The following is a 23,394-nucleotide window of genomic DNA, read 5'->3' as shown; positions in this document are numbered from 1 at the left end:
ATCTTAATAGGTGGAAAAATATTTGCTCAATACTTTTGAAACTATCAAATAATTTTGTTGAAAAGCGGAGAATGATTTAATGTTGACCCCCACTGCTACCAAACACATCTACTAAGGCTCTGCAGAAAATAGCCAGAAGTAATTATCAAATCTTGCTCTTAATTTTATGCAGCAATAATGTGGAAGGGCCACTGTCATTTCAACAAATATTAGAAGTCAGCAATCAAGGTCAATTGCTCACTATCAAACATCGATTAAAAACCAAGATGATAACGGTCGTGTTTCAGTTATTCTGAAAGGGCGTTATATTTCTTTATTTATGAAAAAGAGCCACTCTGAATTTTGGAATGAGAATGATTTGCAATTGTAAGTTAAATTAAAATGACCAGAAATGCAGACATTGAAATGAGCTTTCAGTGAAGGAAAATTGTAAAGACTTTTCACTGAACATTTAATTATAATAACATACTGGAGGGGAGGGGATAGTTCTGTTTCATTGCCCTTGTAATAAGTCCTCCAACTGTCATTTGGAAAACTTCTCATCAAAATCTTGGCATGTTCATTAGCCAGCTGTGTTTTGCATCCATAATGTTTTTACGCAATAAATATAGATGAGAAACCCAGTAATTCCCTCCCTACTTGTCCATCCACCTTAGCCTATAACTCCACATCACAGGAACCAGCTGGTTCTCAAATCATTTCTAGAATTTAAATTTTCTTATCTGTTAATGAATTAACATCAATGCCATTCCACTTCAGAAGATGAATTTTCTCATGTCTGACCCAAGTCTGTCTTTTTGGAATTTTTAAAAAATTTATAAATTGACTCTAACTGTGATGGTTGTTTGTCCAAAATACTAATTGGGTGGGTGTTTATAAGCATTCTGCAACACAAATGTCAATACATTACTGACTTGAAGCATTGCTGGATAACAGAATTAACTAATCATTTTTAACTAATAACAATGAATAATATGAACCGTGGTAAAGATAGTTGAAATTATTCACTATTCTTTTGTTTTCTTCTATCTCTTCATCAAATCTCTGCTTCTTTAGTGGTTCACATCATTCAGGAAGTCCATCACCACGTGTTTCTAAAACCAGTGGATCACTTGATGCCTCCAAGGTCTATATAGTGTCTCAGAACAGCCCTCAGCAAGTCCTAGGGTCATTGTCTGGATCGTACCATCACCAGGGCGCTGTTAACAAATATGTCATTGGCTGGAAGAAGCTGGATGGAAGCCCCACACCAGAAGAGTCAGAGATTGCAGACTGCAGAAGGTCAGTGATCCAACTGAAAAAATGCAGCTAGCTTTTCCTAATCACTTACTCTGATATCTGATAACTGTGCATGGTTTTAAAGCTTTAGCGGCATTAAATTTCATGCAAAGACATGAGAAGTGATTTTGAAAGGAAGAATAAAGAAAGGCAATTCAAATTAAGGAGTACTATTTTAAAGTTTGTAGAAATAGATGAATCTGCGGTATATGCACAAATCATTGAAGATGGCAGGAAAGTATGAGAAACCAGTTAATCATAGAATCCCTACAGTGTGGAAACAGGCCATTTGGCCCAACAAGTCCACATCGACCATACGAAGGTTAACCCACCCAGATCCATTCCCCTTACCTTATTACTCTACATTTACCCCTGACTAATGCACCTAACCTACACATGCCTGAAACACTATGGACAATTTAGCATGGCCAATTCACCTAACCTGCATATCTTTGGATTGTGGGAGGAAACCGGAGCACCTGGAGGAAATCCACGCAAACGCAGAGAGAATGTGCAAACTCCACACAGACAGTCGCCCGAGGCTGGAATCAAACCAGGGTCCCTGGCGCTGTGAGTCAGCAGTGCTAACCTCTGAGCCACGATGCCGCCTACTAATGAGGCGTATAAGATCATGGCTTCAAGAATAAATGCAAGGAACTTATAGTGAACCTTTATAAACTATCATTTTGACTTAACTGGTACGTTGTATTTAATTCTGAGCATCAAGATTTAATAATCTTGTGAGGCATTAGGGATGGTCCAGAAAGATTTCTGAGAATTTCTGGAGATGAGGGCTTTCAGTTTTGAGGATAGCTTGGAGAAGTTAGATTATTCTCCTTAGAGAAAGAAAGGTTGAGAGATTTAGTAGAAATGTTCAAAATCATGAGTGGTCTGTATAGGGTCAATAGGGAAAAATTATTATTAGTGGAAGGATTACAAACCTGACGACATCAATTTTAAAGTGATTGAGAAAAGAATCAGAGGTGATGTGAGGAAAAACAGCAAGTGGCTAGAATTTGGAATGTGGTGAAGGCAGACTCAAATGTGCCTTTTCAAACAGCAATTGGATAACAAACAGAAGAGGTAAGATTCCTAGGCTAATGTAAGACTGGAGGACTTACTATTGAACAGAATCAGCTCAGATATGATGGGTTAACATGGCCTCCTGTGTGTAATTATCCAATGATTTAATCCCATTGTGAAAGTCTTCATTTTTAATGCTTAATATCTGACATAGATGATGAAACTGATAAAAGTTCTCCAAGTTGCAAGTGTGATGCTGAATAATTTCAATGTTGCAGTTTTTCCTGGATGTTTAATCAACTGAAAATGGTACACAATTAAATTACTACAAATGTTAGAAGCATGTGATTAAACATAAAATGTTTGAAATACTCAGCAGGAATGTAATGTCTGTGGAGAAAAAATGAAATTAAGTTAATTATGCTGAATTATACGGGCTGCTGTAGTCCCTGCACGTGCATCCATGTAAAGGGCAGGGGCTTGCCCAGAGGAAGAATGTCTGCCTTATATACATTAAATGGCCAACTTGTTCACCTCTTGATTATACCAATAGAGCTTTGGGACATTGTGCTAACAGCAGTGGAAAAGGAGAGGGCGACTGAGTTATCCCACTGAAAGACCCAAGGGATTAGTTAAGAAGGATAGCCACTGCCAACCTGTGGTAGGAAACCAGACTGGTCACTTAATGTGGGCCTCTTCTGATTAAAAGCCATTGGTGGCAATCAGGGAATAATAGGCATTAATTTCCCAATTGAAGGCCTCAATCGGTCCACCAGTGGGACGGCTTCTCAACATTATATCCTCCCACCCATCAGTAAGAAAATTGAGGTGAGGGCAGGAAAGGATGGGATGTTTGGCAGCTAGCAGACTATCTGCTGAATATAGCATATCCCCCAGCCTTCAAGTTTACTGGTTGGGACAGTTAAATCGAGCCATCTGTTTGTCTCCTCACTGATTATTTAGCTTTGTTATATCATAGATAACGATACATAATAAGTTATGCCGAAGTACAGATCTGACCTATGACAATTGCAGGTATTTTTAACCTAACTTGCTCAGAGCAGGTAGAACTTGAACTCAGGCTTTCTGGCTCAGAGAATAATTTTGACAAACTTATTCAAATCTAACTTAGTGCCTGTGATACATAAATGTAAACTGCTGAATGGCACTGAGCTACACTGTAGAATGGTAGGTTGTAGTATGTTAGTGCAATTTCCATCTGGCATGTTTGACTTTAGCTGAGCCATTAACGGAAGCTCCAGATGGAGATAAGGACTCCCCAGTGTGAAGATGGAAGAATAGACACTCTGTCAAAAAAGGTTACTCTTCAATGCCTTTTGGTGGCTGCTTTCAGCAGTACTGGTAAATTTTTAGGAACATGTTGTTCCTAGACCATATCCCAAACTGTTTTCTAATGTGAAACCATTTGAAAATTAATGTGATTTCAGACAACAGAAAAAAGAAACAGCAGTAAAGCAATAAAACAGTTTAGTAATTACTTATTAAAATATGCATACTATATATTAACATAGACATCATATAAATATGAAACTCTGTTTTTTAAGGTACTTTATATAAAATAATAATGTTTTTGCACTCATGCATGTTTCAGCCAAGCTCTCCATACTCTGTGGTGGCAGGAGATTCAGTAAAGCCCCAATTCCCCATTTCCACACTCAAATTAACCTTTCCCCTCCCCCACCAAACATTTATTTTCCTAACCCATTCTCTCTTCTCTCAGTTATTTAGCAGCCTCATGTCTAAATCTCCTCTCCGCATCCATTCCCCATCTCAGCAGCTTCTTTTTCCAAATCCCCAGCCTCTGCATGTAGCGCACTTAAGCACACACACACCCAGCAGTCTGTCTCCTCGTCCAGTGTTTGATTTAGGTGATGGTGTATGTGAAGCAGAGTTACCATTCCAGGGGCTAGGAACCTGTAAAACAAGGAGACAGGGACAGAACTACAGTAAATTCTCAAGCTGATGCTCGTCTTCTAGCACAACTACATGAAGTCTCAATTTAAGGTACCAGCAATAACAACCTGAAGCTCAACCCTGTTGACCTGGCAAAGTCCCCTTCAGCACCATCTGGGGGCTAGTGACAAAAGTGGGAGAGCTGCCTTACAGATTAGTCAAGCAATAGTCTGACATAGTCATACTCACAGAATTGTACCTTACAAATTTGTGGGCGGCACGGTGGCACAGTGGTTAGCACTGCTGCCTCACAGCGCCAGAGACCCGGGTTCAATTCCCGCCTCAGGCGACTGACTGTGTGGAGTTTGCACGTTCTCCCCGTGTCTGCGTGGGTTTCCTCCGGGTGCTCCGGTTTCCTCCCACAGTCCAAAGATGTGCGGGTCAGGTGAATTGGCCATGCTAAATTGCCCATAGTGTTAGGTAAGGGGTAAATGTAGGGGTATGGGTGGGTTGCGCTTCGGCGGGTCAGTGTGGACTTGTTGGGCCGAAGGGCATGTTTCCACACTGTAAGTAATCTAGAAAAAAAAAGTCCAAGTCAACCTCGGTCCAACTAGTCCATGCCAACCGGATATCCTAAGTCAATCTAGTCCCATTTGGCCCATATCCCTCTAATCCCTTCCCATTCATATACCCATCCTGATGCCTTTTAAATGTTGTACTGAACCCACTTCTACCATCCCCTGGCAGCTCCTTACATACTTGCACCATCCTCTGTGTGAAAAATTTGCCCCTGAGGTCCCTTTTAAATATTTCCCCTCTCATTAGTGTTGGACTCCCAAAGACTCTTGGGAAAAAGACCTTGGCTATTCATACTATCTATGCCCCTCCTGATTTTATAAACTTCTATAAGGTCACCCCTCTAATCCTTCACTGGTCCCAAAGCATTGACACTGCTTTCTCTTTACAGATACTGCCAGATCTGCTGAATTTCTCCAGCATTTTTAGTTTCTGTTTTAGATCTAGCATCTGCAGTTTTTTTTTTGTCTTACATTTATCAATATTTATGTCACATCTGTGTTCATCAGGTCCTCATATAACATTCTTTTTCCACTCAAAGACAATGTGACATGAGATAGGGCAGGAATAATGCAATTTAACTCTGTCAAAACAATTAATTACATTATGCTCAAAGTTTGTGAGAAGATTTGTAGCTCGGGTGCTCGTTGTTGTGGTTCTGTTCGCCGAGCTGGGAATTTTTGTTGCAAACGTTTCGTCCCCTTTCTAGGTGACATCCTCAGTGCTTGGGAGCCTCCTGTGAACGCTTCTTTGCTGATTCCTCCGGCATTTATACTGGTTTGAATCTGCTGCTTCCGGTTGTCAGTTGCTGTCCGCTGCAGTGGCCGGTATATAGGGTCTAGGTCGATGTGTCTGTTGATAGAATTTGTGGATGAGTGCCATGCCTCCAGGAATTCCCTGGCTGTTCTCTGTTTGGCTTGCCCTACAATAGTGGTGTTGTCCCAATCGAATTCATGTTTGTCATCTGAGTGTATGGCTATTAAGGATAGCTGGTCGTGTCGTTTTGTGGCTAGTTGGTGTTCATGGATGCGGGTTGTTAACTGTCTTCCTGTTTGTCCTATGTAGTGTTTTGTGCAGTCCTTGCATGGTATTTTGTACACTACATTGGTTTTGCTCATGCTGGGTATCGGGTCCTTTGTCCTGGTGAGTTGTTGTCTGAGAGTGGCTGTTGGTTTCTGTGCTGTTATGAGTCCTAGTGGTCGCAGCAGTCTGGCTGTCAGTTCAGAAATGCTCCTGATGTATGGTAGTGTGGCCAGTCGTTTGGGTTGTGGCATGTCCTCATTTCGTTGTCTTTCCCTGAGGCATCTGTTGATGAAATTGCGCGGGTATCCGTTTTTGGTGAATACCTTGTATAGGTGTTCTTCTTCCTCTTTTTGTAGTTCAGTGTGCTGCAGTGTGTTGTGGCCCTTTTGAATAATGTCCTGAGCTGAAAATGTGTTGCTGGTTAAAGCACAGCAGGTTAGGCAGCATCCAAGGAACAGGAAATTCGACGTTTTGGGCCAGAGCCCTTCATCAGGCCCGAAACATCGAATTTCCTGTTCCTTGGATGCTGCCTAACCTGCTGTGCTTTAACCAGCAACACATTTTCAGCTCTGATCTCCAGCATCTGCAGACCTCACTTTTTACTCGAATAATGTCCTGATGCAACTTCGTTTGGGAGTGTTGGGGTGGTTGCTTTCATAGTTCAGGACTTGGTCTGTGTGTGTGGCTTTTCTGCTGCAAATGTGTTGCTGGTCAAAGCACAGCAGGTTAGGCAGCATCTCAGGAATAGAGAATTCGACGTTTCGAGCATAAGCCCTTCATCAGGAATAGGGCTTATGCTCGAAACGTCGAATTCTCTATTCCTGAGATGCTGCCTAACCTGCTGTGCTTTGACCAGCAACACATTTGCAGCTGTGTGGCTTTTCTGTATACCTTCGTGGTGAATTCTCCGTTCGGTGTTCTCTGTACCATCACATCTAGGAATGGGAGCTGGTTGTCCTTTTCTTCCTCTCTCGAGAATCGGATTCCTGTGAGTGTGGTGTTGTTATTCAGAAATAGAGAACACACACCGGATCATCAACACCACACTCACAGGAATCCGATTCACGAGAGAGGAAGAAAAGGGCAACCACAGGAGACTAATTTCCTTGGTCAAATCTACTCTTTGTTCACTACAGCTACTGATCATTTATCCCCTTCTCTTGCTTGTTGACATGTCTGCTATTCATTTACATCAGACATAATTCAAATCCTTCACTCTCCCAACTTTTTTACAGTTCTGTCTTAACCTTGCACACTACTGTTCAATTTCCTGCAGTGCATAAATATTCTTGATCTTCACATTCTCATTACCCTCTGTTCTCTTCCTGGACCATGGTCCCTTACCATTCCTATCTTACTCTCCAGTGGTTTTTTGGCATTGCCTGAAATGGTTCCTCCTCTCTACTGACTTCTGGTGCTTCTCAGAGATAAGAGCTTTAGTTGCTTCCAATTTGTTGTCTTACAGGCTAACCTCAGCAATACCCATCCACAAACAAGGAGTCAATGTTCACACAAAATGTCAACGACATCTCATTTTCTGCTATCCAGCAGCACTGTCTTTAGGGTTGCTATTTATGACCTTCACAATCATCTCATTGCAAGTGACTCTGTTAACTTAGAGTAAGGAAGAAGTTGCCTGGGAAATTGTGTGGTGTGGAGGGTTGGAAGTGTTCCCAGAATTGACTCTGAACAGCACTTGGAGCACAGAGGGTGACAAGGACACATAATATACTTTGGTTGGTTACCTTTGATCTCTGTCACCCAGAATGGTTCACACCACCACTTCTGACCCAGTTGGACATCGCTGTTAGACCGGCTCTGCAACAAGTAGTCATGAAACCAACAAGAGAGAAAAGCATACTTGACATCGTCCTCAGCAGTCTGCCAGCCACAGATGCAACTGTCCATGACAGTATCGGTGAAAGTGACCACCGCACAGTCATTGTGAAGATGAAGTCCTGTCTTCAAGCTGAGCTTACCCTCCATTGTGTTGAGTGGCACTATCTCAATACTAAATGGGATAAACTTTAGCAACTATGGGCCATCAGCAGCAGCAGAATTGTACTCCAATGTAGTTTGTAACCTCATGGCTCGACATACCCCCACTCTGTCATTACTCATCAAACTAGAATTGTGCAACAGCAGCATCAAACTACCTTAAAAAGAGATGTTAACTCCATGAAGCTGTAAACAGGATAAGCGGCAAGTGATATTAGATTAGATTACTTAGAGTGTGGAAACAGGCCCTTCGGCCCAACAAGTCCACATCGACCCGCCAAAGCACAACCCACCCATACCCCTACATTTACCCCTTACCTAACACTACGGGCAATTTAGCATGGCCAATTCACCTGACCCACACATCTTTGGACTGTGGGAGGAAACCGGAGCACCCGGAGGAAACCCACGCAGACACGGGGAGAACGTGCACACTCCACACAGTCAGTCGCCTGAGTCGGGAATTGAACCCAGGTCTCAGGCACTGTGAGACAGCAGTGCTAACCACTGTGCCACCGTGCCGCTCATATATAGAGCTAAGCACTTACATAATCAGATCCAAGGTATGCAAACTTGAATGGCAGTACATGATTAAACACTCACTGGAGGAAAAAGTTCTGCAAATATCCATCTTCAATAGAAGAGGAGCCCAGAATACGAAACAAAGATGATGTGTTTTCAACAATCTTTAGCTAGAAGTGCTGAGTGAATGATATATTTCTGCTTCGTCCAGAAAACCCTAGCATCGTAGATGCCAGCCTTCAAACCATGTGATATCAAGAAACAGCTGTAGTTACATTATACTGCAAAGGCTATGAACTGAATAAATTTCTGTAGTAGTAATAAGAACGTGCTTTAGAACTTTGCCACCGTGGGCGGCACGGTGGCAAAGTGGTTAGCACTGCTGCCTCACAACGCCAGAGACCCAGGTTCAATTCCCGCCTCATGCAACTGTGTGCACGTTTTCCCAGTATCTGCGTGGGTTTCCTCTGGGTGCTCTGGTTTCCTCCCACAGTCCAAAAATGTGCAGGATAGGTGAATTGCCATGTTGAATTGCTCGTAGTGTTAGGTGAAGGGGTAAATGTAGGGGAAATGGGTCTGGGTGGGTTGCTCTTGGAGGGTTGGTGTGGACTTGTTGGGCCAAAGGGCCTGTTTCCACACTGTAAGTAATCTAATCTAATCTAACCTAAACTTGCTTCGTCCCGAATAAAGCTGTCCAGTACAGCTACAACACCAGCATCCACCTGACAGTATAGAAAATTGCCTTGGTACATCCTATGCACAAAAACTTGGACATTCAAGTCCAGTCAATTACTGCTCCATTAGTTGAATCAATCATCAGTAAAGTGATGGAAGATGTCATCAATGATGTTGTCAAGCAACTCTTGCTTTGCAATATCTCAATAAGAAGGATGAACCTTCTTGATTGGAAAGTATCCAATTAAAAACTAAGGCACATAAAATGGCAAAAACTGGAGTTATGCCAGAGGATTTGGATTTTTAACCACCAGCAGTGGTTAACTGAAAGCTAGTGAAGAGGAAGAAAATTAATTTTACAGTAAATTGGTGAGAAATATAGAACATATGCAGATATGTAAAAAGAGAGTAGCTAAAATAAGTGTGGTCCACTTGGAGAATGCAGCTGACTAATTAATGAGGGGGAAGCAAGGAAGCAGATAATTTACACCAATATTTTGCATTGATCTTCATGGTGGAGGTCTCTATAAACATCTGACAGCAGATAGGCAAGATGCTTGTAACAGTCTCCATTAAGAAAGACACATTTTTGGGCAAACTAATGGGACTGAAGGCAGAAAAGTGGACAGGACCTGATTGCCTGCATCTAAGGGTTTTAAAGGAAGTGACTGCAGAGAAAATGGAAACATTAGAATGTGACAACCCTGTTCACAAAGATGGAGACAGAAAACAGGAAACTACAGGCCAGTTAGCTTAAAATCTGTCATTGGGAAAATATTAATGTTACTTATTAAAGAAGAAAGAGCAGTGTGTTTAAAAATGCTTAATGCCATCAAGCATAGTTTTGTGAAAGAGAAATCACGTTTGACCAATTTCCGTTGAGGATATAACAAGCAGAGTTCATAAAGTATTTGATAAGGTGTCACATAAAATCTTATTACATGAGATAGGAGCTCATGGTATTCAGTGGTAATGTATTCGCATGGATTGAGCACACAAGACAGAAAGTTGAGATTAGTGGGGGGTTTTCAAGTTGAAAAGATGTGATTAGTCAAATGCTACAAGGATCGATCCTTGGGCTTCAATTATTTACTGTCTATGTTAATGACTTAGAGGTGGCAGAGTATAATTTACCCATATTTATTGATGATACAAAAATAGGAGAAAGGGCATGTTGCAATGAGGACACAAGGAATCTGCAAAGGGAGATAGGTAGGCTGAGTGAGTGGGTTAAATCTTGACAGATGGAGTTTAATGTAGGAAAATGGTAGGAAGAATCAAAAGGCAGACTACTATTTAAATGTAGAGAGGTTCCAAAAATGTGCAGCACTAAGAGACCTGGATGATCTTGTGCATGAATCACAAAACGTCAGCATGCAGATGTAGCAAGTAATTGAAAAGGCAAGTTGAATTTTGGGCTCTATTGCCAAGGGTTTGGAGTTTAAAAACAGGGAGAACTGTACAGGGTGTCGGTGAGGCCACACCTGGTGGACTGTGTATAGTTTTGGTTCCCTGTATTTAAGGAAGCTTATACTTACTTAGAGACAGTCCAAAAGAGATTCCCTAGGCTGATCCCTGGAGTTTAAGAACAACTAAACAAATTGCTTTTATTCATTAGAGTTTAGAAGAATGAGAGATGATCTTATTGTAATATACAAGTTCTGATCGCATTTGACAAGACAGATGTTGAGAAGTTTCCACTAATAAGGGTAATCTAGAACGAAGGGACATAGTTACCGAATAAAGGGACAGTCATTTAAAACTGAGATGTGGAAGAATTTCTTCTCCCAGAGGATAGTGGAAGTCAAATCACTGAAAGTAGTTAAGAGGAGTTGGTTGATAAATTTTTGAAAAGTCAGTGTAGATTGGCAGAAAGAGGATTTGAGGCCTGGACCTGATCAACTGATATCTTACTGAGGGTCCCGATGGCCTACCCCTGCTCCTATTTTTTGAGTTTATCACAGATATAAAGGGTCACAGCTTCAAGTGTATCTGAAGTGCTATAACCTGCTCATTGACTGTCAGTTTAGGTTGCCACAGGTCCACTCATTACAGCCTTGGTTTAAGCATAAAAAACAGAGCTGAACTCCAGAGGTGAGATGAGAGTCATTGCCCTTGACATCAAGGCCACATTTGACCAACAGTAGCATAGAGGAACTCATTCTCCTGCCTTCTCCCTGTAACCCTTGATCCCCTTATCAAATAAAACCCCTATCTATCTCTTTCTTAAAGACTTGGCCTTCACAGCCTTCTGGCAGTGACAGTGAGTTCCACAGATTCACCTCCCTCTGACTGAAGAAATTCCTGCTTATCCAAGTTCCTTTACTCTGAGGCTGTGCCCTTAAGCCCTGATCTCTCCTAACATTGGAAACATCTTCTCTATGTACAGGGCATCCCAGTATTCTGTAAATTTCAATCAGATTCTCTTTCATCCTACTTCACTCTATGAAGTACAGATCCAGAGTCCTCAATCGTGCCTAATACAACAAGCCCTTCATCCCTGGGATCATTCTTGTCAACCACCTCTGGACCACCTTCAATGGCAGCGTATCCTTCCTTGGACATGGGGCCCAGAACTGTTCACAATACTTCAATTTCAGTTTGACCAGAGCATTGAACATCTCTGCTCTGTATTCTGGCCTTCTCAAAATGGATTTGCCTTCCTAAGTGCCAACTGAACCTGCCTGTTAACCTTAAGAGTATCCTGAACTAATACCCTTAAGTCCCTTTGTGCTTCAAATTTCCAAAGCATTTCCCCACTTAGAAAATAGTCTACACTTCTATTCTTCCTATCAAAGTGTATAACCTCTCATATTCCCACATTGCCACTATCTATCTGCCACTTCTTTGCTCACTGTCCTAACCTATCCACATCTTTCTGCAGCCTGCCTGCTTTCTCACACAACTTAACCGACCTTTGTGTCATTCGTAAACTTTACAATAATGTCCTCTGTTTGTTTGCCCAGATCGTTAATGTATTAAGTGAATAGTTGTGATCCTAACATTGACCCCCAAAGAACTCTACTAGTCCTCAGTTTCTACCCTTAAAGGTACCCTTTTATTTACACTGTTTGCCTTCTGCCAGTCAGCCAATCCTTTATCCATGCCAGTACCTCCTTCATAAAACCATAGGCTCTTATTTAACAGCCCCCTGTGTAACATCTTTGCAAAGGCATTCTGATAATCCAAATATCCACCGGCTCTCCTTTGTCTAACTTGCATATTACCTCAAAGAATTCTAACATATTTTTAAGACATGACCTCCCTGTGACCAAGCCACTCTGCCTCAGCACTATTTTACCATGCACTTACATAATGAATACTAAAATCCGACCAATGACTGAGGTCAGAGTAACCGGCCTATAATTTCCCATCTTTTGCCTCCGTTAAATAAGGGTGTTACATCAGCCGTTTACCAATCCTCAGGCATGCTCCTTGACTCCAGTGATTCCTGAAAGATTAGCCTCCACAATCTTCTCAGCCGTCTCATTCAGAACTCTGAGGTGTAGTCCATCCAGACTGAGTGAGTTATCCACCTTCAGACCCTTCAGTTTCTTCAGCAACATCTCCTTAGTGATAGATACTAGTCTACTTCTGTCCCCTGACTCTCCTGAAGTTTCCAGTATGTTACTGGTGTCTTCCACTGTGAAGACTGATACAAAGTACCCATTCAATGCTTCCGCCATTTCTTTGTTCCTCATGACTACTCATCCTGATTTTCCAATGTCCATTGAGCATTCTTGGTCTTATATATCAAACAAAAACTCTTGCAGTCGTCTTGATATTTCATTAGAGACAAAGAAAACTGCAGATGCTGGAATCCAAGGTAACATCAAGAGGTGGAGAAGTCAATGTTTCAGGTATAATGTACTGATGTTGCCTGGCTTACTGTGTTCTTCCAACTTCCTGTTTGTCCATTTTGATATTATGAGATAGCTTACCCTCCTATTTTGTCTTCTTGTCCCTTATTGCTTTTTTAGTTATCCTCTGGCTTTAAAGGCTTCCCAATCCTCCAGCTTCATCCTCCTGCATGCTTTTGTTTTGCTATTATGCTGTTCCTTTGTCAGCCTGGTTGCTTCATCCTCCCTAGGGATGAATTTCTGCTCTGCTTCTTGAATTACCCTGAGAAATTCCTGCTATTGCTGTTCCACTGTCTTCCCTACTAGGCTCCCCTTCCAATCAACTCCAGCCAGCTCCTCCCTCATGTCTTTATAATTACTTTTACTCAGCTGTAATACCATTATATCTGATTCAGTCTTCTCCCTCTCAAACTGCAGAGTGAATTCTAGCATATTATGGTCACTGCCCCAAGAGGTTCCTTTACCTTCAGTTTCCTAATCAAGTCTGACTCATTACACATCACCAAATCCAGAATTGTCTGTTCTCTAGTGGGCTCGACCAAAAATCATCTTGCCATCAGTGAATCCTCCATTGTAAACAACCTGGGGTTACCAGTGATGAGAAACTGAACTGGACACGCCATGAAAGTGCTCTGGCCACAAGAGCAGGTCAAAGGCAATGAATCATGCAGTAAGTAACTCACTTCCAGATGCCCTAAAGCCTATCCAAGGCTCAATTTGGGAAAGTGATGTAATAATGCCCACTTATTAAATGAGTGTAATTCAAGCACACTGAAAAGCTTGACACCATCCAGAACAAAGCAGTCTATTTGAGTGACACCACCACATTGACCAATGTACAGCAGTAGCAGTGTGCACCTTGTACAATGTGCACTGCAGAAATTCACCAAGGCACCTTAAACAATATCTCCCTTGCCCACAATCAATGCAGTCTATAAGGAGATGGATGACCAATGGATGGGAGCATCACTACATGCACGTTCTCTCCGAGCCACTCACTATCCTGTTTTTCAAATATATCACTGGTTCAAACTTCTGGAGCTCATTCCCGCAGCAATGTGAATAATACCAAATGGACTGCAAGCAGTTCAGGAAGGCAGGCTGTCACCACCTTTTCCAGGGCAAATAGGATGGATAATAAATGCTGGTATGAATGAATAAAACAAAAAGTCAATCCCTGTCCATTTGTCAACAACAATCCTATGGACTCAGAGTATTTTTTAATTCATTTTGTGGGATGTGGACGTCACTGACTGGCCAGCACTTTTTGCCTGCCTTGAGTTACCTTAATGAACCCTTGAAGACCATCTGCTGTGGGTTGACCTACAATGCCATTAGGGAGAGAATTCCAGGATTTTGTCCAGCGACATTAAAGGAGTGGTGATATATTTCCAAATCAGGATGGCGAGTCACTTGGAGGGGAATTTGCAGGTGGTGGTGTTCCTATGTATCTGCTGATCTTGTCCTAGATGGAAGTGGTTATGGGTTTGGAAAGTGCTGTCTGAAATATTTGATGAATTTCTGCAGTGCGTCTTGAAGATAGTAACAACAGTGTGGACTATGTGTTGGTGGTGGAGGCTGTGGATACTTGTGAATGAGGTGCCAATCAACTGAGCTGTTTTGTCCTGAATGATGTCAAGCTTCTTGAGTGTTTTTGGAGCTGTACCCATTCAGGTAAGTAGGGAATATTCCATCACACTCCTGACTTGTGCCTTGTAGATGATGGACAGGTTTTGGGAAGTCAGGAGGTGAGTTACTCGAATCAGCACTCTTAGTCTCTGACCTGTTTTTGTAGCCAATATGTTTAAGTGATGAGTCCAGTTGTACTTCTGGCCAATAATAACCCCCAAGATGTTAATAGTGGGGGATTCAATGATGGTAACACTATTGAGTGTCATGGGGCTATCATTAGATTGTGTCTTATTGGAGATGGTCATAGCCTGGCATTTGTGTGGCCCAAATGTTACTTACTACTTGTCAGTCCAAACCTGGATATTGTCCAGATTATGTTGCATTTAAACATGGACTGCTTCAGTGTCTAAGGAGTGGTGAATGGTGCTGAACATTGTACAATCATCGGTGAACATTCCCACTTCTGACCTTATGTTGGAGGGAAGGTCATTGATAAAGCAGTTGAAGATGTTTGGGCCTAGGACACTACCTTGAGGAACTCCTGCAGAGATGTCCTGAAGCTAAGATGACTGACCTCCAACAACCATGACCATCCTCCTATTTGTCAAGCATGATTCCAATGACCGGAGAGTTTGCTCTGATACCCATTGATTCCAGTGTTGCTCCATGTCGAATGCAGCCTTGATGTCAACGGATGTCACTCTCACCTTACCTCTGGAATTCAGCTCTTTTATCCATGTTTGGACTAAGGCTGTAATGAGGTCTGGAGCTCAGTGGTCCTGGCGGAACCCAAACTGGATGTTGCTGAGCAGGTGCTGTTTGATAACACTGTTGATGACACCTGCCATCACTTATGATCTCACGTAGACTGATGGGCCAGTAATTGATTGAGTTGGATTTGTCCATTGAACACACATGGGCAATTTCCCACTAGATGCCAGTATTGTAACTATTCTGGAAGAGCTTGGCTAAGGGAGCGACAAGTTCTGGAGCACAAACATTAAGTGCTATTGTCAGAATGTTGTCAAGGTCTGTATCCATTTGCAGTATCCAATGTGTCCAAACATTTCTTGATATCAAGTGGAGTGAATCAAATTGGCTGAAGACTGGCATCTGTAATGCTGTGCACTACTGGAAGAAGCCAAGATGGATCATCCACATGGCATTTTTGGTTGAAGATTGTAGCAAAAGCTTTAGCCTTTTTCTTTTGCACTGATGTGCTGGGCTGTTCCATCATTGAGAATGGAGAGATTTGTCAAGTCTCCTCCTCCAGTGAGTTGTTCAACTGTTCATCACCATTCACAACTGGATATGGTAGGAGTGAAGAACTTAGATCTGATTTGTTGGTTGTGGGATCACTTGTCTCACAGGGTTGATACTTCATTTTCAGGTATACCTGGCGCTGTGCCTGGCATGCCCTCCTGCACTCTCCATTGAACCAGCATTGACCCCTTGGTTTGATGGTTGTGGTTGAGTAGGGGATATGCCAGGCCATGAAGTTTCAAATTGTAATGGAGTCCAATTCTGCTGTTATTGATGGTCCACAGTGCCTAATGGATGCCCAGTCTTGGGTTGCTAGATTTATTTGAAATGCATCCCATTCAGCATGGTGTTAGTGCCACACAACATGATGGAGGTTATTCTCAGTTTGAAGGTGTGACTTCATGTCTACAAGAACTGTGTGATGGTCACTCTTAGTGATACTGTTCTGGTCAGATGCCTCTGCATTAGGGATGAGGTCATGTATATTTTTCCCTCTTATTGATTCCCTTACCACCTGCTGTAAACCCCATCTCACAGCTAGGCGCAAATTATTGTAAATGTTGGAATCTGCATTGAAGACAAAAATCTGGAAATCTCTGTGGTCAGGCAGCATCCGTGGAAAGAGAGCAAGCTAATGTTTCAAGTCTAGATGACTCTTCATCAGAGCTAGCAGCTCTGATCGGTGTAGCAGCTATGTCCCTTAGGACTTGACCACTCTGTCTGTTGTACTACTGCAAGCCACTCTTGGTGACAGAAATGGAAATACCTCACCCAGAATACGTTTCTTTCCTTGCCATCCTCAGAGTTTCCTTTAGGCGTTTTTCAACATGGAGAAATACTGATTCATCAGCTGAGGGAAGATGGTACTTGGAAATCAAGAAGTTTTGTTGTCCATGTTTAATCTGAAACCATAAAACTTCATGAGGTCCGGAATCAATGTTGAGGACTCCCTGGGCAATTCCTTCCTGAGCTTTGCCACTGTGCCACCATCTCTGCTGGGTCTATCCTGGTGAACATTGTCTTTAAGGTATGATTCCATGAGTATGACTGTGTCAGGCTGTTGCTGGACTAGTCTATGAGACAGCTCTCCAAATTTAGGCACTAGCTCCCAGATGTTGTTAAGGAGGACTTTACAGGGTTGACAAGACTGTTTCTGCTGCTGGCTTTTCTGGTGCCTATGTTAATACCAGGTAATCCGTCCAGTTTCATTTCTTTGAGATTTTGTAGTGATTGATATGACTGAATAGTTTGCTCGGCCATTTCAGAGGGCAATTGAGAATCAATCACGTTGCTGTGGGTCTGGAGTCATTTGTGGGCCAGATCAGGTGAGGATTTCCTTTTCTAAAGGACATTAGTGAACCAAATGGGTTTTTCCTACAATTGACAATGGTTTTATGGTCATCAGTAGATTTTCAATTCCAAATTTTTCTTTTATCGAATTCAAATTTCACCATCTGCCTTGGTGGGACTCAAATCCGGGTCTCCAGACCATTTGCTGAGTTTTCTGGATTAATAGACCAGTGATAATAATAGACCATTGCCTCCCCCAGTTGTCATGACAGAGCCTCCAAACTGGTTAGGCTGCTTTCCACAACCACCATTGCTGCTTCAGAGAAGGACTTCACAACCAAATGTAACTTGGAATCCTCAATTTTGCAATTTCTGGTACATGGCATGCAATAAACACTCTGGAGATACTAAAGTAACATTGATGTGAGGGACTGTGAATATTACCAGCACCTTTTTAAAAAAATATTCTGACAACTTTAGGAATGACAAACATATGATACATTTTACACGTCTGACAGTTAACAGTCTCTCAATCCTACTTATTGAGAAACCATGAACAGTCAGTTAGATTTAATTCTCATTAGTGATGATGCTGAATGCGTAGCACCTCTTTTTTCAAAATTTTACGGTGCAAAGATCAGGACATGGGAACAGTGGTTGGCCACTTTGGTTCTCAAATCTGTTTCACAATTTTTTAATTCTTTTTAGGTTAATTTAATTTACTGACCTTGTTTTCATAATTCTTGCTGAACTAAAATCTATCAATCTCAACTTTGTAAGTTTCAACTGACTCGCTGACTCAACAGCATTTGGAGGAAAGAGTTCTAAATTTCTGATTGTTATCGTAACCGTACAAATACTCAATTAATCCTCCATTGTCAATACCATGGGGTTTCCATTGATACGAATCTGAATTAGACAAGCCATATCAATTCTGTGGCTACAACAGCAAGTCAACATCACCACTGAAAGACCGCTTCAGTTTTGAGATTCTACTTGCGATCCTCCCATCTACAAAGAAATCATTCCTCTCACTAATCTTCAATTTGATCCTTCTTTAATCTTTACTATAGAAAATACAAACCCAGTTTACGTAATTTGATTTGATAATCTAATTATTTTTGTATCCCACTGTCATGCTGGTGAATCTGCCCTGCATCCCCTTCAGGATCAATATATCCTTTACCAAGTGCCTAGAATGAAAACAGTTGGACTAGTGACCAGTTAAATTAACTGTTAGTATCATCCCAATATTTTCATAAATATTTATCTTTCATCCACTTTATTTTCTTGTTTTAACTGAGTATTAGTGGCACAAGCAGACTGGTGCCATCAGAAACATCTGCACAGACTGTTAAGAGCATAACTACATTTGAAATGTTAAAATTCTAACACCGACAATCCTTGTAACACAACAATCGTTGAAATTTTGAGAACAATTTGCTGCCTATAGTAAATGGTTACAAAGTACGCTCCTGTTGGACCATTTAGCTGACATTTAGATTTTGTTATTCTAATTAATGTTAGTGAACAGTTTAATGGGACAGCTATTTAATAGTGGTCAGCGAATGGGAAAATTTACCCCAGCCAGACAGTTGTTTTGCAAGTTGCGCATGGGAATTTGTGGAATACCCATTGTAGCACATTCCGAAGGAATCGCTTGGAAAATTTAATTTTCCTCTAGGCACATTCTCTATGCCTGAAAATCTCAATGTCTCCATAGAAATTGAAGATTTCGGATGATTGCAATGAAATTAAGTGGAACTGTAATGTACTACTAATATAACTCCTGAGTAACTGCGAAAGTGAACTTCATATTTACCTTGCACACTCCCAAATACACAATCTCTGGACCACTTAAAATTCCCAGAGCCTGATATGACACCCCTGACATCTGACTGTGTCTCCCTAAATGCAACACTCATCCCCAGTGACCTAACACACCTTCCCCCCCCACCCCACCCCCAAACTGATCCTTGAATCCTGACCCCATCAAAGGACCAACCTGTCACCTCTACCACTGAACCCAAGCCCCCTTACACCTGACACCTCACCTCTCTCCAACCTGTTCGTGTGATTTTCTCCAGCCCACCCTGAACCAACCCTGAATACTTACAACTCCCCACCCCCGGCTACCTTGTACCCTGGCAGTCTACCTTCCTGATTCTTTATTTTATTCCACAAAAACAAAAGCAGAATTTTCTGGAAAAGTTCAGCACTGGCAGCATCTGTGGAGAGAAATCAGAATTAACATTTAGGGTCCAATGACCCTTCTGCAAAACCCTATTTTACTGTATCTGATCAAGAATGACAGTGTTCTGATTGGAGAGAATGCAAGAGTGAGGTTAACATTTTGGTCTGATTGTTGATTATACCTTCTTGTTTGTATCAATGCATTTATTTGTCAGACTCATTGTTTTGATGCATTTTTCCACTACCGTAATTGTGAAAGTTGATTTTCAACTGAAAATCAGCATGTGTCTTTGCCTAAGATTTATTTTCTTTATTCATGGGATATGTATAACACATTGAATGGAAATAACAGAATTGGTCTCAGAACTAGTGTATATTCGATGGACTGAATAGCTTCCTTCTGTTTATGACAATTCTATGATTTTCTAGGTACTGAATCATTTAACATATTAGAGAGACTACACGAACATAAACTATTTTTAAAACAAGTAGGTATCTGAACACTGAGACAAGAATCAATGACAAGAATCTAGTGACATTTTAAAACAACTACACTATTCTCTAAAGATTTTTTAGGTTGACAAGAAACTATTGCGGATATTAATTGCTTCCATAGGACAGTATCTTCCGCTTGATAGTGTAGTAACACTTGAGAGAAAGGACAGGATACACTACCACCAATGGGAAACCCCTCTAGATCATGTGCAGGTAGTCGCTTAATGGGTCACCCAGTGACCTTGCCACTTGGATCACTTCCCAGGGGGGAGCAGCAAAGATGCCCCATTTGAACCTGCCAACCATGGCAATCACTGTGATCCACAGCACCACATCAAAGGCTGTTGGCAGCATGGCTTTCAATGATCACATCCCTGTCCAATCCATGTCCCTGATTATTGCACTGTTTGAAGTCCTGCTTTTTCCCAACGCAGAATATAGGTCACTCCATTTTACCAGCGAGAAAGCTGCTTGTGTTCTTGCCTGACAGGATTAATCATGACAGTGGCATGAGAAGACTTTAATTAGTTATTAATTGGCCACTTAAATGTCTCAATTGGTAAGATGAGTAAATCTTCCCTGGAATTTAATTCCTGTGGTGACAGAAAGACAGCAGGGATTCCCCTGACACCAACACACCAGTTTAACTTCACCTCTTGTGACCTTCCCAGCCATCTTTCAGGAGACTGTCCACAGTATTTTCTGCTGATCAAAATACTAAATATCTACATAAGTACAGTCTGTTCTGGTATAATGCAATAGTTCTGTTCTCATGCGATCCCACATTTTATGATAGTCATGTAATAGCTGCTCCATTTAAACCAGTGGGACCGGATCATGTTATAATGAATACAGGTAAGGAAAGTTCACGTTCTACAAATTCTAAAGTCTAAATTCTTCTTTTGTGTTATAGCCAATTCTCTTTGAAGAAACTTATGTTATAACAGAATCAACTGAAACAAAAATAAATTATTTAAATCTGCTTGTAAGCTTCTGAGATGTAAAATATTGAGCATCAAGTTCTGGAAAAAATTATCTTACTTTGTATTGTGTACTCAATAAAGTCTTACTAACTTTGAAAGCCTCCGTGCATATCTAAACATCCTCTCTCTGAATAATATATAGAACTAATGATTTTCAATTATAAGTGATTCTATAGACAATAGACAATAGGTACAGGAGTAGGCTATTCTGCCCTTCGAGCCTGCACCACCATTCAATATGATCATGGCTGATCATCCTTAATCAGTATTCTGTTCCTGCCTTATCTCCATAACCCTTGATTCCACTATCCTTGAGAACTCTATCCAACTCTTTCTTAAATGAATCCAGAGATTGGGCCTCCACTGCCCTCTGGGGCAGAGCATTCCACACAGCCACCACTCTCTGGGTGAAGAAGTTTCTCCTCATCTCTGTCCTAAATGGTCTATCCTGTATTTTTAAACTGTGTCCTCCAGAGTGTCCAATCCTTTAATAATCTTATATGTGTCAATCAGATCCCCTCTCAGTCTTCTAAACTCAAGGGTATACAAGCCCAGTCGCTCCAGTCTTTCAGCGTGTTTCTACTTGTGTTTTAAGTAACCCTGTATTAGGACAACTGCCAGTAAATTTTCCAAGCAATCATTCATGTGGATCTTTAATCATTCTTTATGCATTATATACAAGCAAAATGTTGGAGTTCTTATTGTTGTGCTAACTGGCAAGGGGCCTCCATTTGTTATGTACAAAAAATGCTGAATAAAAGCTGGCCACACAGAGTTGTACACAGTTCTGACCAACAGAATGTTTAGTCATTCTATTCTGTCCACCAACTTCAAACAAACCGGTTAAAAATTGACAGTGCTCTCCCAACCCTTAATATACTTGAGCTCATTCAAAATTTTTAGGCCCGTATTCTAACTTGCACCTAATCTCTGAACTTACTTAGCTATGTCAGGCGGTGCATCGGTTTTAAAATTTGACTCCTTGCTCTCAAATTCCTACATGGCCTCATCTCTCTTAACTTATATAACCCATAATTTCAACCTCTTTCTCTCTTCTCTGTTAAGATGCTCATAAACCTATTTCACTGTCACCTTCTGTGGCTCAGTGTCAAACATTGTATGATAACACAGCTGTAAAGAACCTTGGAATGTTTTACCCCATAAACACTGTATTGTGCAGGATGTAGTTGATTGAAGAAAGTTCCTAAAATGCAAGAATATTGTTGAACTTTAAAAAAAATCAGCTTTACAGTGAAATAAATACTCCTTATTTGTAGATAATGCAATCACCTGTTTTACTAAATATTCATTTACTTAATGCTAGAGATTAAGCTTTTACTTGATCGAACATTGTACTGTACTTGCATGTGTGTATGATATCATTCAACAATTGCAATCACCAGGCACAAGTATAGAGCTCTGTTTATTTGCTGTTATTCACTAAATACTCATGTCATCTTTTCCTTCTCTAGGAGACTGTATGGTGATGTAACAGAACTATCAACTTCTAGCCAACATCAGGCTTCAGCAGAGGACCTGAATCCTATCAATAAACCGCAGCAAACATTTACCAAGGAGGAGTTTCTGAAGCTGATGCTGCCAGACAGCCCTCCTTTGGAACAGAGAAGAAGGAAGGTTAGCCATCTCTTTAGTCTGTGCACCTGTCGGGGTAAATTCACAAGACATGACCACTGGTTTTATTAACACAACTCTAACTGACAGACAGTTTGAATTTGAACAATGCTATGCTTCTACAAAATCATTCCCAAGGATGCATTCTGACTTCACTCCAAATATACTAACAAGTCTAAGACTTCAGGTCGATCAAATCCATAATATGGTTGGCAGCTCTTCCTGTTACATTCATGACATGCTTTTCACAAGCACCCAGAATGGAAAACATTTTTTTTACTTATTATCAGTACGAAATGCAGTTCACTACTCACTAAAAATACAATTGTTGACTACAGTTAGCTGCATCTGTTAGGTTAAAGGGGATTGACCCTACTTTCCATCCAGTGACTAACAGGACTGTAGCTTCTATGCTGGGTTCCATCCAGCTATATTCTGTGGAATAGTTTACAAGGAAATCTTTTGTGAACTGCACAGATTGTATATGTGGAACTGTTTAGCAACAACTTGCTCTTTGTATAGTAAAATGTCCCAAGGCACAACAAAGTGCTGCTGAGCCAAATAGGAGATGATGGAGCAGGTGACCAAAAGCTTCAGCAAACAGGGACATTTGGAGGAGCGCCTTACAGTGAAAAAGGGAAATTTAGGAAGCTTTGGGCTTAAAAGCTGAATGCACAGTTGGGTGAAGGAACTGAACAATGCATAAGGTACCTGAATTAAAGGAGTGCAGGTATCTCAAAATGGAGGGGGTTGTGGGGTGAATATAGAGAGAGAGAGGTTCAAGGAAGTAATGAAAGAATGTAGAGGGGTGTGGAGTTTTGAACATAAGGATTAATGACAAAGAATCAAGCATAGTTGGGCAAGAAGCCAATATAGTCAAGTACTGGGGATATGGATGAGCAGGATTGCTGAGAGTTAGGATTCAAGCAGCAGTTTTAAAATCATTCTAAATTAAGTTTCTAGAAATAAGTTACTATTCCTTCAGTGCCTCTCTCCCATCTCTTCAGTATGCATCACAGTCTTTATTTGGCTGCTCC

The 23,394-nt window shown here is 41.2% G+C and overlaps 1 protein-coding gene across 1 annotated transcript in view; it reads left to right on the top strand.

Moving 5' to 3' along the window:
- Positions 1-23,394, top strand: part of LOC132834023 (signal-induced proliferation-associated 1-like protein 2) — a 427,470-nt gene that overhangs the window by 281,989 nt on the left and 122,087 nt on the right. Inside the window, exons 14-15 of the mRNA XM_060852741.1 lie at positions 1,057-1,281; positions 22,198-22,360. Coding sequence (XP_060708724.1) covers positions 1,057-1,281; positions 22,198-22,360 — 388 coding nt within the window. The remainder of the gene's footprint in view (positions 1-1,056; positions 1,282-22,197; positions 22,361-23,394) is intronic.

This window comes from Hemiscyllium ocellatum, chromosome 3 (assembly GCF_020745735.1).
Source record: "Hemiscyllium ocellatum isolate sHemOce1 chromosome 3, sHemOce1.pat.X.cur, whole genome shotgun sequence".
Classification (NCBI taxonomy): domain Eukaryota; kingdom Metazoa; phylum Chordata; class Chondrichthyes; order Orectolobiformes; family Hemiscylliidae; genus Hemiscyllium; species Hemiscyllium ocellatum.
The sequence above is the reverse complement of the archived record's forward strand: the minus strand, read 5'-3'. Positions and strand labels throughout refer to the sequence as shown.